The sequence below is a fragment of the Macrotis lagotis genome, chromosome 2 (genome assembly GCF_037893015.1).
Source record: "Macrotis lagotis isolate mMagLag1 chromosome 2, bilby.v1.9.chrom.fasta, whole genome shotgun sequence".
NCBI classification, from domain to species: domain Eukaryota; kingdom Metazoa; phylum Chordata; class Mammalia; order Peramelemorphia; family Peramelidae; genus Macrotis; species Macrotis lagotis.
The window spans coordinates 64,130,205-64,145,044 of NC_133659.1; the positions used below are offsets into that span (position 1 = coordinate 64,130,205).

At 36.4% G+C, this 14,840-nt stretch overlaps 1 protein-coding gene across 2 annotated transcripts in view; it reads left to right on the forward strand.

Annotated features, from left to right (window-relative positions):
• The window catches only part of MROH9 (maestro heat like repeat family member 9), a 76,120-nt gene that overhangs the window by 47,958 nt on the left and 13,322 nt on the right, over nt 1-14,840 (forward strand). For both annotated transcript variants that reach the window (XM_074221987.1, XM_074221988.1), the window contains exons 14-17: nt 3,665-3,785; nt 5,233-5,370; nt 7,577-7,753; nt 14,650-14,802. In XM_074221987.1, coding sequence (XP_074078088.1) covers nt 3,665-3,785; nt 5,233-5,370; nt 7,577-7,753; nt 14,650-14,802 — 589 coding nt within the window. The remainder of the gene's footprint in view (nt 1-3,664; nt 3,786-5,232; nt 5,371-7,576; nt 7,754-14,649; nt 14,803-14,840) is intronic.

The window sequence follows — 14,840 nt, forward strand, 5'->3', positions numbered from 1 at the left end:
CTTGAAGTTGAGTTGATTATATAATTGGATAGGGAGAGGTAAAATGGAGCAAATTATCTCATACAAAAGAATCATGAATGGTATTAGGACATAGTCCTCCTTGTCCCCAAGAAATCATGGTTGATATCTGCCTCAATATTTGCAAACCTTTTAAATGAAATTTGTTTTGTCTTCGTTTACAGAATAAGAGACTTTCTTAGATATCATTATGTTGAACTTCCCTTATTTATGGTTGAGAAATTTGAAGATGGAGGAGAGCAATGATAGATCCTTCCCTCCTAATTTGGTTACTAGGAAGGGAAAGGGAATAATGAAGATAGGAATTATTTGAGGTCATTTCCATATGTAACTTGCTGGGACTAGTACATAATTGTTCCATGATTGATGCCATGACATGAACACTAGAATTTGTGTCATATTTTAGTTCTAGTCTAAGCTCCAATATTTACTATCTGTATGAATATAGAGCTAATACTAATTTATTATGAGAGCTAGTAATTTCATCTGAAAGAGTCAACACTTAAGTCAACTACCTCAAGTTGTTGGGAGTATAATGTTTTCAAATCCTAAAACAGTATACAAAAGTGGATATGACAAATGCACTCCTAAAATCCCTCTTTGCAAACTTTTGTTTTGAAACCCCTTGATGGTTTTTCATCAATTAACTTTGATTATTTGTGGCATTCAATAAAAAAAATCATAGTCTAATCCTCCTTTATTCTCAAAAATTTCAAATTCAATAGCCAAAACATTTAATTAAAACATAAATGAAGTGATTTTTAAAAAGCAAGACAATAAAATAGTAGAAATATTCCCTGCCCATATATAGAAGTAGATATTTTCACCTCTAATTCTTGAGATCTAGGATAGAGAAGAAACTTCCTAAGGTGGGAGGTTTGGGGGGGGGCAGGAGACATGAAGCATGGAAAAATTACCATTCAGTTTATAGGAAGATTAATAATAGTAATAGCTAGATAATGCAATAGATAGAGCACTGGCCTTGAATCAGGAGGACAGGAGTTCAAATCCAGTCTCTGAGAGTTACTAGTTATGTGACCTTGGGCAAGTTACTTAACCCTGATTGCCTGGCATCCAGAGCCATCTCCAGTTGTCAGATATATATATATACATATAGCCACTGGACTCAGATAGCTCTAAAGGAGAAAGTGAAGCTGGTGATTAGCACTGCCCCTCTCCCTCAAATCCCATTAATGTGTTCATGGCATCATCTTCCTGATGTCATGGTGGTCTTCGAAAATAAAGGACAAAATAATATTTAATGTAATGTTTACTATGTGCATTACACTGTGATAAATATTTTAGTATTATCTCATTTGATATTTAATAATAACCATGGCAAGGAGATACTCTTATTCCCATTTTACAGATGAAGTTACTGTTTAAACAGAGTTGAAATGGCTTACTTATGTCTACTGCACTAATATATCTGTGACTACATTTGAACTCAAATCTTCCTTGAGACCAGGTCTGAAACTTTACCCATTGAACCATTCAGCTACCTCAAGATAAAACAAGATAATTATTAGGAATTCCCCCACTTCATTCAAGTTTGCTCAGTATCCAAAGGGGTTCATAACACAAAAATCAATGAGTGTTTTGCTTTTGTTTTTAGTCATAGGGAATCCATTTACTTAGGAGTGTGAGCATTAGTTAATGTGGTAGTAGCAGACACATAATGATGTCATGGACCCTCAAAAGATTAAAATATGCAAATATGTTAGAAAAACAGTTTTATTTAGGATAAATAACCACATCCTTCCTTTTATTAGCTCCACCTTAACTTCTAACTTTATTTATTTCCCCACAAGGGTCTGGGTATGGCAGGGAATGTTTAGAGCATATCTCCAGACAAGTCTGGTTACTAGATGATATGATTCTTCAGATTTGGATTTTCATCAATGTCTGTTTCAGTAAATTTAATAATAACCTGACTTTATAAATCAGATAAATTTGGTAGAGGATAAGGAGTAAATTGAAAAAAATTATTTTTACTGTCTTGGTGATGTCATCAGCATCCATGAGTTTAATTATCACATCTAGGTAAATGCCTCTGGATCTATATATACAAACTTTATTTTTCTCTCCTATATCATCAATTTACTGCTAGAAATCTCCACCTGTATATTCCACAGACATCTGAAATTTAATATGTTCAAAATGGAATAGATTATTTCACCCTATAAAACCAACCCTCTTCCAATTCACTGTTTCTAGCAAAGGCTTTATCCTTCCAGCATCCCAGGTTGATAATCTTTTTAATCATCTTTAACTCTTAACTCTTCACTCTCCTCCCACCCTTTACATCAAAGTATAGGTCTTTTCTAAAACAATCACTTGCCTCTGTCCTCTTTTCTCACCTGGCTTAGACCCCCATCACCTCTTGCCTGGACTATTGAAATAATATTCTGATTAAACTCCTCAAATTCAGCATTTTCCTTCTCCAATCCTTCTTCTATACAACTGACATCATTAATATTACAAAGTATTGGTTTTACCATTGGTTTTGCCTCCTACCTAAGAAGACCTCTGGGACAAACTTATATGTTTGGTACTTAAAGCCCCACATTGTCTTTAGAATATTTTTCCAAACTGATTTCAGATTATTGTCCTTTAGACTCTACACTGAAGTCAAATTAAGCCTGCTTGATTCCCCACATATGACATTCCATCTCCAACTGTTCCTTGGGATTGGCTTCTCCCATTCTCCCCATGGCCAAAACTGCCTTCCTTCTCACCCACAACTTTGAATCCTAGGTTCCTTCTAAGGCTTCGTTCAAGATTTCTTCTAATGGCAAGTTTTTCTCTGGTTCCCCCTAGTTATTAGTTCCCCCTCCATGGGAACTGTGACCTGGGCAAGGTCTAGTTTTAAAAGACCAAAGTCTCCCACTTGGTCTCCCAGGACCCCCTCCAATTGTCCTGATCCATATCTGGGCACTAGATCCAGATAGCCCTGGAGAAAAGAGTGAAAGAGTGGAGCTGGTAACTTTGTACAGCCCTCCACCATAGAAACTAATTCACTTGCATGTCATGGCATCACCTTACTGATGTCATGGTCTTTGAAAATGAAGGACAAATATCAACCTCCCAAAGATTGTATTATTCTGCACATAGTTTTAAAATATCTTTCTAAATATATATTGTTTCTATCCAACCCCTTTCTTATTCTTCCCAATTGAATCAAAGTACTTGAAGGCAAGAATATTTTTATTTTTGTCATTGTGTCCCCAGTGCTCATCTATTACCATAAAAGGGCTTAATGCTTGTAGTATGGAGTTAAATAACTCATTTGTATAATACTTTATACTTGCAAAATATTTTGCATGATTGATTTACTTCATTAATTTATAGAACTATGACCTTTTGGTGCATTCTCTCTCTATCATGACAGATTGAAAGCCATCGGGAGGGAATAAGAAAATCAATATGATAGCAAATGTACTAGGGTACCCAGGCTTTATATAATTTCCAGCAATCCTAGTACAGAGAACTTTCTAAGATTGAGGCTTAGACTCACAGCCATTCTTGAATTAGTCCCTTTTATATCTAGGTAGGCCAGGATGGGGGAGGTATTATCTTTGAGCTTTGTGTGGTATCTGTTAAAATCTACCTCTTCCTAATAGGAAATCCACATTCTCCTTCACAGAACTCTCAGTGAGTATAATTTCCCCCAACTTCCTGAGACATTACATTACCTCTATAAACTCTCTTTGGAAGGTCCCAGGAGGACAGAGGACAGTGTCACCACAGTTATCTTCCTCATTGAGGTAAGCTTCCCTTAGAGGCTATGGGCATTCGCGTTTTCAGATATCTTGTCCATATCCAAATCATACCTCTACACCTAGAAGAGTCCTCGGTAACATCTAACCTAACTACCTCATTTTACCAATGAAGAGATTGAGACTCAAAATTAAGCAACTTGCCCAAGGTCACAAAGGTAGTGAGTGTAAGAGGTGGGATCTAATTCCAAAGCTGGTGTTCTTTCTATTATCCCACCATGGCAACTTGGGTGATGGATAAAGTTTATAAATTTAAGTAAATCATGGAATCTCTTTTAGCCTCAAAGTAATCTCTTTTAGTTTTCAAGAGTTTAAGAAATTAGAAATCGCATAAAAGGAAAAGATCTCCCTTGTGGACAGCAATTAAAGAGATATCTTTAAAAAAAAAGCCTTGATGTAATCTCCTATAGCATATCTATAAAATTGTGTCTGTGGCGATGGGGGGGGGGGTGACCTAGATGATTGTGAAGTCTCTTCTAGCTCTAAATCTATGGTCTTATCATTCTATGTAGATTATTATCTAGTTAAGCACAAGTATTTATTGTTGGGGAGGAGATGGTGATGCAATCCTTTCTTCAAGATAAGAACAGAGTTACAATTTTCCCAGCATGTCTGCACTCTCCCTGATGTGTGGATTAGGGTATGATCCTTCCTCCAGTCATTACCTATTTTCCTCAGTGAAGTTTTTGAGCTCAATAGCTGCCTATTTCTTTTGTTCACATTTGACCATCCACAGAGCTTAGGCAGAAGCTTACATTAGATGGTGGTAAGCAGTGGCAATGAATGCCATGAAGTATTGACTCTTCACACTCAGGAGTAGTTCCTAAGTATATATATATATGTTGCAATGATCATAATTTAAAAATCTTCAACAGCCTGAATTTCCAAAAGAAAAGGAATTTCAAAAGAAATGTTCTTTATTCGACTGCTTCTCATTTGAGATTTGGAAAACAGTTCCCATCGTTTTAACAACTAGCATTGAAGTAGATAGAATGCCCAACCTGGAGGCAGGAAGACTCATCTTCCTGAGTTCAAATCTGATCTCAGACACTCACCTAGCAGTATAACCATGGGCAAGACACCTAACATTGCTTGCCTCAGTTCCTCATATGTAAAATTCACTGAAAGAAGAAATGGTAATCTCTTTTAGCTTCAATGTAATTTCTTTTGGCTATAAGTAGAATTCTGTCTGTGGTGGGCTACGGGGATGACCTAGTTGACTATGAGATCTCTTCCAGCTCTAAATCTATGATCTAAATTATGAGCTAGTTTAACATAGGTGGCTGTTGTTGTGTTATCTTTACCAAGAAAATCCCAAATGGGATTGTCTAGAATTGGCTATGACTAAACAAGAATACGAACAATAACAACAGTTAAAACCTTTGCTCTGGTTATAATTTTCCTTTTCTTTCCTCTTCTCGCCTTTTTTTATTAGCTTCTGAATAACTTTTTTAAGGATCCATTCCCAGAAGAATTTTTGTCACTTTTCAGAAAGTGGGTAAATGATCCAAACCCTACAGTTTCCAAACTGAGTCTCCAGAAGATTTCCACTATGGCATCAGTTATTAATAAGGTTGGCCTGATCGTACATATGTGTGTCTTATTTTTTTAATCTGTCAACAACAAATCTGAATCTATTATTCTTTTCCTTAGATCAATTAGAAATTAAACACTATTTTCTAAGCAAAGTACTATCTACTATGCTAAGCACTGGGGCATACCAAAAAAGGTACAAAGTGAAGTCAAGCTTTAGTAAGGGTTTCATTTTGTCAGTCCTTTCTAAAGAGCAGTTCCTAGAACTGAGAGGTGGTAATCTAACTAATTCTTGCCCAACAGTATGCCTTATAAAAGCTATACTAGAAAAAAAAACAAAAATATTTTATTTTTGGAAGCCTTTTAAAACTTTTTTTAACAAAATCCAAATCTATCTCACTCAAACTTCTTTTAATATTCTCATTAACACAGCATGGAATCTGCTCCATTTGTTAATACTGGGAAAGAAATCAGTCTAGATTTTATCTCTATATACATCTATCATTTATCTATACATATATATTTTTATCTATTGTTTTCATATCTGTCTACCTATACCTAGCATCTTTCATGTAGCTAACACACATTTACATCTCTTTTCTCTATCATTTTTATGTCTACAAATACCTATCATCTATCTACACACATTTATCACATATACATCTTTTATCTCTCAACCTTTTTTATAACTGTCTACATATACCTAGCATCTTTCACCTATCTATCTAGTTATTTATTTGCAATTGGGCCTCACTATCAAGCCCGAGACCCCATTGCTGAGGGGCTTGGACATTTTGAGTAGCTCTGCTTTTGACTTGGGCCAGCTCTTTCCTCTTCAGACTGTAACCTTAAAAAATAGAAGAGACGAAATGCCCTTTCCTCTCCTTCTTTCTCTTAGAATGGGGGTGGTGTGACAGCAGAAAGATCAGTAGACTTAGAGATGGACGATCTGGTTTCAGTCCTTGGGAAAGTTCCTTAAGCTCCTTGGTTTCAGTTTCTTCACCTGAAAACGAGGGGGTTGGAAAAATTCTCTTCAAGTCATCTCCCTTTTATCCTTTCTCTCCTCACCCCCCCCCCTTTATTCTCTTATTTTCTATGTCTTTGCATATAGGCAGGAATGTTGTGAGGGCCAAAGGAAATCATGGGTACAAACCTTAACAAATCATATAAATGATAGTTACCAGATCTGCATCTGATAATGTTTCATTAGTTGAACCTTTTGTACTTCCTCTGAGCTCAAGCAATAGAGCAATAAACCTGATGGGTAGAGAACTGGGACCCACACCAGGAAGTTCTGAGTCTGTATGTCAGGACAAGTCACCTTAACTCTTCCTTCCTTGGTTTCCTTAACTATAAAATGAGTATACCAATACCACCCATTGCTATTGATGAGAGTGTTATTGTGAAGAGCAAAGGAGAGAATATTTGTAAAATGTTTGGCATAGTCATAGTTTAACATAGCAGTGCTCAATAAATGCATATTTTCTTTTCAATACAGGAATAATAAAAAAAAACTTGGTTTCTAGTGGGTAGAGGGTGGGGGCAGGCTGGGAAGGAAGTGGGGAATGGATACATACACACTTTTAAGTTTAGGCTTCATTGTTAACCTTTTCTTATGGTTAATCACCAAAAAAAATAAATGGATAAATAAAATTCTGATTTATAGAAATGGTCAGTTTCTGAAATATGTGTGTATAGTAAAAATTTAACTGTTAGAGCTGATTCCAACAGAGCTCTGCTGCTTTGCAGACCTGTCAGTGGTACCCATAGATGCATAGTATAGAAGGATCCAGCAACAGTGACACTCACTCCAAGTTTGAAAGTTACTTTCCTTGGATCAAGGAGAATAATCATATGACCTCTGAAGTCCTTCCTGCCTAAAGACTACTAATGCAGAAGTAGATAGAGTGATAGTCCTAGAGTTGAAAAGACCTGAGTTTGCCTTCTGCCTCAGGTAGTTATTGGCTATGTGACCTTGGGCAGCTCACTTACCTCTAATTGCCTCAGTTTCTTGATCTATAAAATGGATATAATAGCATCATCTACCTCTCAGGAGTGTTTTGAAGATCATAGGACATAATAATTGTAAAAAGAAAAGTGCCCGGCAAATGATAGATACTATATAAAATACTCCTTTTAATACCTATCATTTCCCCTGGTTTCTAGTGTTTGCCACTAATAAGCAATTTTCCTTCTGTTTGCCAATAGGATGAAGGAATGTCTTATTTGCCGGTTCTCTTACACAGGTTTCGAATGTCAAAGACTTAATATGTTGCATAGTGGATTCCTTTTCCTCCAAAGACAAAACTGTCACAATACAGGCCATGAACACCCTCCGATGGCTTCTCGCTGGGATGGATAAAGTGACGTACTCTTTACTATGTGTCAACATTGCTTCCAGCTACTTCCCTCTCATGGACCATGTGAGTGTGGCACCTCCATACAAGGGAGGAATTAATGAGGCTGGTGGGAGGGGGGCATTATATAACCCAGAACTTTCTGATTCAACCTTGAAGCACTGCTTTCCTAGAGAATTTCCTAGAGAATGCTGTAGCCCAGAGATTTCAAAGAACCATTCAGTAAAATTCAGTTGTTTGAATGAAACAGCCCAAACATGGGAAAGAGAATTGAAGATAATATGAAGATGGAGAATGATGTCTTCTCTTAAATAAAACAAGATTTTTTAAGAAATCGAATCAATGAACTAAACAGTCTTCATTTTTATTTTAGGGGAAATATAATACTGACATCTAGAATTATAGAGATAGAAGAGACCTTAGGCATTTTCTGGTCCTTTCCACTCATTTTATAGATAGGGAAATTGAGACCTATAGAAGTAAAGTCATCCGACTCTGGAGCTAGTGTTCTTTCCATTATACAAGACCCTTCAATAGGGTATTGGCACCTGCATTTTGACTGCCTCGTTTCATGGAATAATTCCTTTGATGGAGGATTGATATGGCATATTTTTTTTAATAAATGACATTCTCACTTCAAAGCTGTGGAGGTACTTGCTGCTTGAAAGAATCATCTAGAGAATTCTTTGGTAAAGCAGAGAATTGTTTTCTATTAAACAGTCACTTTCTAAATTAAATATTTTGTAAATCAGATTTTCTTAAAGTAAGATACTCTTTAGGAATATTCAATACAATCTAGGTGACAAAACACATTTTTCATAAATGAGAACTGTGATAATCATTACTGGGGGATGCCTACTTGTATAAAATTCTAAAATGTGATCAACAGTGGTTTGGAAAACAATAAAAAAGTGCTCTGTGAATATAATCACTTTCCTCAGAGACATTGCCACATATGTGTGGGACAGTGAATACAGCAGTTGATCTCAAGTTAGGAAGAATGAAACTCAAATTCAAATCTAGCCTCATATGCTTTCTGCCTTTGTGATCCTAGGAAAAGTCACAACTTTTGATTTCCTCAGTATCTTCATTTGGACATCATGGGTATAAACATGAGCTTGCAGGATTGTTGTGAACACCCCCTCTGTCTTGATTTTTCCTCCTATCTGATCATTCTCTTTCTCCTTTTTTGGATTCTCCTTGGGCTCACAATCTCTAAGAAATGTTCCTCCGGATATGTCCTAGATACTTGTCTCTTCTCCCTCTATATTACGTCATTGATGACTTCATCAGTTCCCATGGATTTACTTACCAACTCCGTTCTGATGATTCTCAAATATAATTATTCCCCCCCCATTCCGCTGACTTATAATTTCTCATCTCCACCTGCCTTTTAAACATCTGAAACTGGAGGTCCAACAAGACGTCCTTAACTCATTATGTCTAACATATCTTTGTAAATCTTCCCCTGACTCCTTCCTTCCCTGTAACTATAGAGAACAAAACCCTCCTCCCAGCCCCTCAGGCTTTTAATTTAATAATCACCCTGGACTCCTCACTATCTCTCATCCCATCCCCCCATATCCAAACTGTTGCCAAGACCTGTTGATCTTTACCTTTGGAACCTCTTGAATCCATCATCTTCTCTCCTATTACAATGCCACAACTTTAAGTGTAGGTCCTCATCACCTCACACCTGGATTATAGCAATAGTCTACTGGTGGATCTGCCTGCCTCATGTCTCTCCCCACTCCAATCCACCCTCCATTCTGTTACCAAAATGATTTTCCTAAAATACAGGTTCGATCATATCACCCAAAAGATACTAGTAGTTTTCTATTACTTCTAAGAGCAAATACAAAACTCTCTCTTTGGTATTCAAAGGCTTTTATCGTTTAGTCTCCTCTTACCTTTCCAATCTTCTTATGTCTTACTCCCTGTACTCTTCAATTCATTGACTCTGGTCTCCTAGCTGTTCCTTGAACAAGACCCTCCACCTCTTGGTTTTTGGCAATATCTCTGGTCATCTTCCATGCCTGGAACCCTCTTTGTCTTTAGCTCTGAAGACTGACTTCCTCAGTTGTCTTTAAGTCCCAAATAAAATCTTACCTTTGTCAGGAAGTCTACCCATCTTAATTTCAATGCCTTCCATTTGTTAATTCCTATAAGATTGCATATAACTCTTATATTCATTTGTATGTTTTTTGCTTCATTAGCCTGAGAAATCCTTCAGGGCAGGAACTATCTTTTATTTTTACTTATATCCCCAGTATTTAGTACAGAGACTAGAATTTAATAAATGTTTACTGATAGATAAGAGACATGCCTATCATAGGGTTCTTGATAGGATAAAATGAGATTATATCTGAAAAAGTATTTCACAAATTTGAAGTATGATAGCTCTCATTATATATCTGCATATTTTCTGAAAGCTATATATCTGATATTTTCTTGATAAAGATACTGGAGTAGTTTGCCATTTCTTTCTCCAGTTCATTTTACAAGTGAGGAAACTGAGGCATACAGGGTTAAGTGACTTGCCCAGGGTTACATAGCTAGTAAGTGTCTAGGACCAAATCTGAACTCAGGAAAATGAATTTTTCTGATTCTAGACCCAGTGCTCCATCCATTTTCCAAGCAATTTTTGTAGAATAGTGAGCTCTTATCCTGGAAGCTGGAATCTTTGAGCTTTTCAAAAAGTAGATAACTATAGTCACTGACCACTCTATCTTATGTATCTAAAGTATTCCACTGATTCATCACTTTGTTTCTTAGCCATTATCAAACGGTTTAGATGATTGTTGCTTTATAATTTTTTTTAGATCTGATATGGCTAGGTCACTTTCCTTGAATTTTTTTTTTTGTTAATTCTCTTGATATTTTTGACCATTTGTTCTTCCAGATGAATTTGTTACTACTTTTTTCCTAACTCTAGAAAATCATTTTGGTAGTTTGATTGGTATAAAACTGAATAAGTAGATTAATTTAGGTAGAATTATATTAGCTTGACCTACTCATGATTCTTTATGTCTCATCGAGCCATTAACTTCCACTTGCCCAATTCTAATTTTTAAGGAATTATTTTCTTTAGGTAGATTTTATACCTCTTTTTACATTTGCCCAATCTTAATTTGTAAGAAATTATTTTCTTCAGTGGATTATTTTCCCATTTTGTCAATTTTATTTTTAAGCAGTTGTTTTCTTCAGTCAGTCTTTGTCCTTTCTTTTCTAAGAAAGTCTGTTGACTATCTCTTGGTTATTTCTTATTCCAATTGTTCTTCTGCCTTTCTAATTTGATTTCTAAAATTCTTTTTGAGTTCTTTCTATCAAGGCTTTTTGAACTTGAGATCAAGTAATATTCCCCTTTGAGGCTCTGCATATAAGCATTTTGACAAAATTGTCCTCTTCTGAGTTTGCATTTGGAATTTTCCTGTCACCATCATAGCTTTCTTATGGTCGATGCTCTTTTCTCTTTCTTGCCCATTTTTTAAAGTTGAGTTCTGCTTCTAGGTCACAAAAGGTGATGTCCCAAATTTCTTGGAGTCCAGGAATCCAGGAGTCTAGTCACTGTCTTTCTGTGCTGGTACCTGCGGTACTTGCAAGGTGACCCCTCCTAATCATAGGTGTTCCACCCTGAGTTCCAGGGCTGTCCAGTTTGCCAGTTGTGCTGGGGCTAGAGGCCTCAGAGCTGGCCTGCTCTGGCACTGAACTGCTGAACCAGGACCATGGAGCCTCCATAGCTAATCTATGCTGTAGCTATGAATCTCCTACTGGCTTGCCCGGATATCTGTGCTGGCCTCCACTCCCCTTTTACCCAACTGAGACAGATCTTTCCCCAGATCCTTCTATGTTCTCCTGAGTTGGAAAATTGTTTCACTACATCTCCTTATGGAGTCTATTAATGAAGAATTCTTTTAGAAGTTTGATTTAACATTGTTTCCAAGGGAAACTGGGGAGACTTCTGCCAGCTTCCTGGCTCTCTCTACCATCTTGACTCCCTCTACTGAAGCACCCCATTACAGGGAATATTTCTAATCCAATTGACAACCAACTGGCACATACAGGCAAGAAAGTTTTGCTGAAACGACAAAGTACCGTAAAAGGAGAGATAAAAAGAAAAATGTGTCAGAAACGTGTCAAACCACCAGCACCACCTGATTTACAAGCTCCTTTTAAACACTAATAATGATAGTCCAGAATCCTGAACCCTTGAGATTAGCTTTGGGATTAGCAATCTCCCTATGCCCTGAAAAAACTCCAACCAGTCCTGCTTCTAACCCAGGTCTCCAAGTCATTATTGAAGGGAGAAATAACAGTGGAATGGGACCCGCATCCCTTGTCACTACTAGCAACAATTACTACCCAACTGCCAACAGTCAGATAGGTATAGGAGCCCTGGGGATGGCCCTACTTCTCAGACTGCTTGTTCTATTCCATCCTTTCCCTACCAAATATCATCCAGGGAAGTAATTCTTCCTGAAAAAGCCATCTTCACCAATTACCATGCATAATAAAGCCAAACTAGTAGGGATCCTGAAGAACTGAGAGCAGATGACTTGTGATAGGCAAGGCAAACTCTCCCCAACTCCTAGACTGCCATCTTCCCTCTGGCTTTGGTGGCTATAGCGCAGCATCTTGAAATAAAGAACTCTGGGAATAGATAATAAATAATGAGAAGAAAAAATGTATTAATATCTGCTTTGTCACAGCTCCCTAATACAATGGAATTTTTCCATCTGATTTGCAGCTGAAACCTCCTTCATATTTGGAGAAGGAAGAGAAGGGTGTCTTTTCCATCTATAACCCAGTGCTTTGCTCCTTGTTTTAAACACAGTAAGCACTTAAATCATTCATTCATTCACTCATTCATTCATCTTATATGATTTTCACAATGCTACTCCACTCTCACCCCAGGTAAATGTTCTCCACCTTCTGTGGATGTAAAAACAGACAAGAGTTTAAATAACTTGATCCATGCCATATGAATAGTATAAAAGTTAGGATTTGAACCCAGGTTTTCTGAGTTCAGGTATCACTCAATTGTATCCTATTAATGTTTGAGATAGAAGGGATCACTTTGAAAGACTAAAATCTGCCTGATAATTTTGCATTCATTTTTTTTCTAGAAACCCTATTCTCTATCATTACTTTAAGAGATGCAAGTATTCCTTAGACTATTGTGTTCCATATTATAACACACAATAACAGATATTAGCACTTGTTGCCAAATCCCAAAATGGAGTATTCCGAGAAAGAGAGAGGAATTTTAGAATTTGGTTGTAATTCCATAATTCAGACTTTCAGGGTGAATCCTTTTGTATAAGCAACTTCATCCGTAGATATAGGCATGATTCATTCAGGTAACATTCTTCTGAATTTCTAGAATTTTCTAGATTTTCTAGATTAGAATTTTCTAGAAATGTTCCCTATCCTTTGTTTGAAGAGGTTGCCCATATTTTATATATTGATTATGTTCCAGGAAAAAAAAATGTTATATGTAGACTGAATTTTTGTGCATTATAATTGCTTCTTTTTGTATCCACAGCATATAGCATAGTGTTTAGCATATAGTTGATGCTTAATAAATGTTTATTGATTGATTGATGATTGAAAAACTAATAAAGATTCCAGGACAGAAAGATATAACTCCCTCTTCATAGCAAAGAAATGTATGTGGATGGGGGAGAGGTAAGAGTTGACCCAGCACAATGAAGAGTAGCATGATACAGTGGAAAGATTCCTAGTTTTAGAGAAAGGGGGTCCTTGACTCAATTCTGCTACTTAAATTCTATGTGATTTTGGGCAAATCTTTAATTTTTGGACCTCAGTTTCCACACTCGTAAAAATATAAATTGAACTTCAAGGTCCCTCCTGTTTTTAAATCTATGATCTTTTAAATATATTTATTTTCAGATATAACCTCTACAAAAATTGTACTTTTTTTCTGTTACAACAGAAGGCTTAAATAGAAGAAAAGTGTTTCTGTAAATGAATAAATATGAAGACAAAATGCATCAATACAGCTTTTATTAAAAAAAAGTAAATCATGTTGAGAGGCAGCATGTCATGTTAGAAAGATTACTGGTTATGGAATCAGCTTACCTGGGTTCAAATTCTTCACATCCTTTTTAATTGTGTGACCCTAGACAAATTACTTAACCTCTCAGAGCCACACCTTTCCTTTTCTTTAAATTGAAGATAGCAATACATATGCTATCTATCCCATAAGATTCTTGTCAGATGGAGCTCAGTAAACCTTAAAGTATGAAAAAAATCTGAATAACTTTTTATAAATGCAAATGGCAAGTGCTAATTATAAGTGTGGTAGAGGTTCTATAAGTTGAGGTCCTACAAACTTTGTAAAAAAAATTCATAACTGCAGTTCCATATAGCTCACTTCTTTTCCAATCTTAAGTGTTTTATTTCTTCTTTTTAAAGCATTATTCTGAGTAGGAGTCTCTTAGGCTTAAACAGACTTACTATCAAAGAGATGTGACACACTCTAAAATTAAGAACCCCTTCTCAGTGTTATGAATTTGTCCTGAATTGAGCTGCTGAGATGATCATTTACACTGTTTGAAAAGAGTGTAATGACTAAAAGGTTTGAGAACCTCAGAATTAAGGTAATATAAAGGGAATCCTTTCAAAAGCAAGTAATTGCAAAGAAAATAAGATAAAATAAAATGGAGCAGCTAGGTGGCACAGGGAATAGAGCAGTGGTCCTGGAGTCAGGAGGACATGAGTTCAAATGTGACCTCAGACACTTAATAATTACCTACCTCTGTGACTTTGGACAAGACACATAACCCCATTGGCTTTCAAAAACAATAAAATAAAATAAAGCAAGTAGTAGGCACCCTGATATATCTTCTTTGTAAATTTGGGTCTTCAGGTCAGTCTTGATTAAGGGCAAGTCTTTAAAACAATGTTTCAAGTTAAATCTTCTTCTTTGTACTTTACAGGCCATACCAAGCATTCGAGCAATGGCCATTAGACATTTTGGTGAATTACTCAATGAAATGAATCAATATACTTGGATGCTAAAACCTGTTGTTCTCAAATCCTTGGTGCCTTTGGTCCTTTTCTTGGAAGATACAGAGATCAAAGTCGTCAAAGTAAGTCCATCTATCATGATGTTTCCTTAGTATTGGGA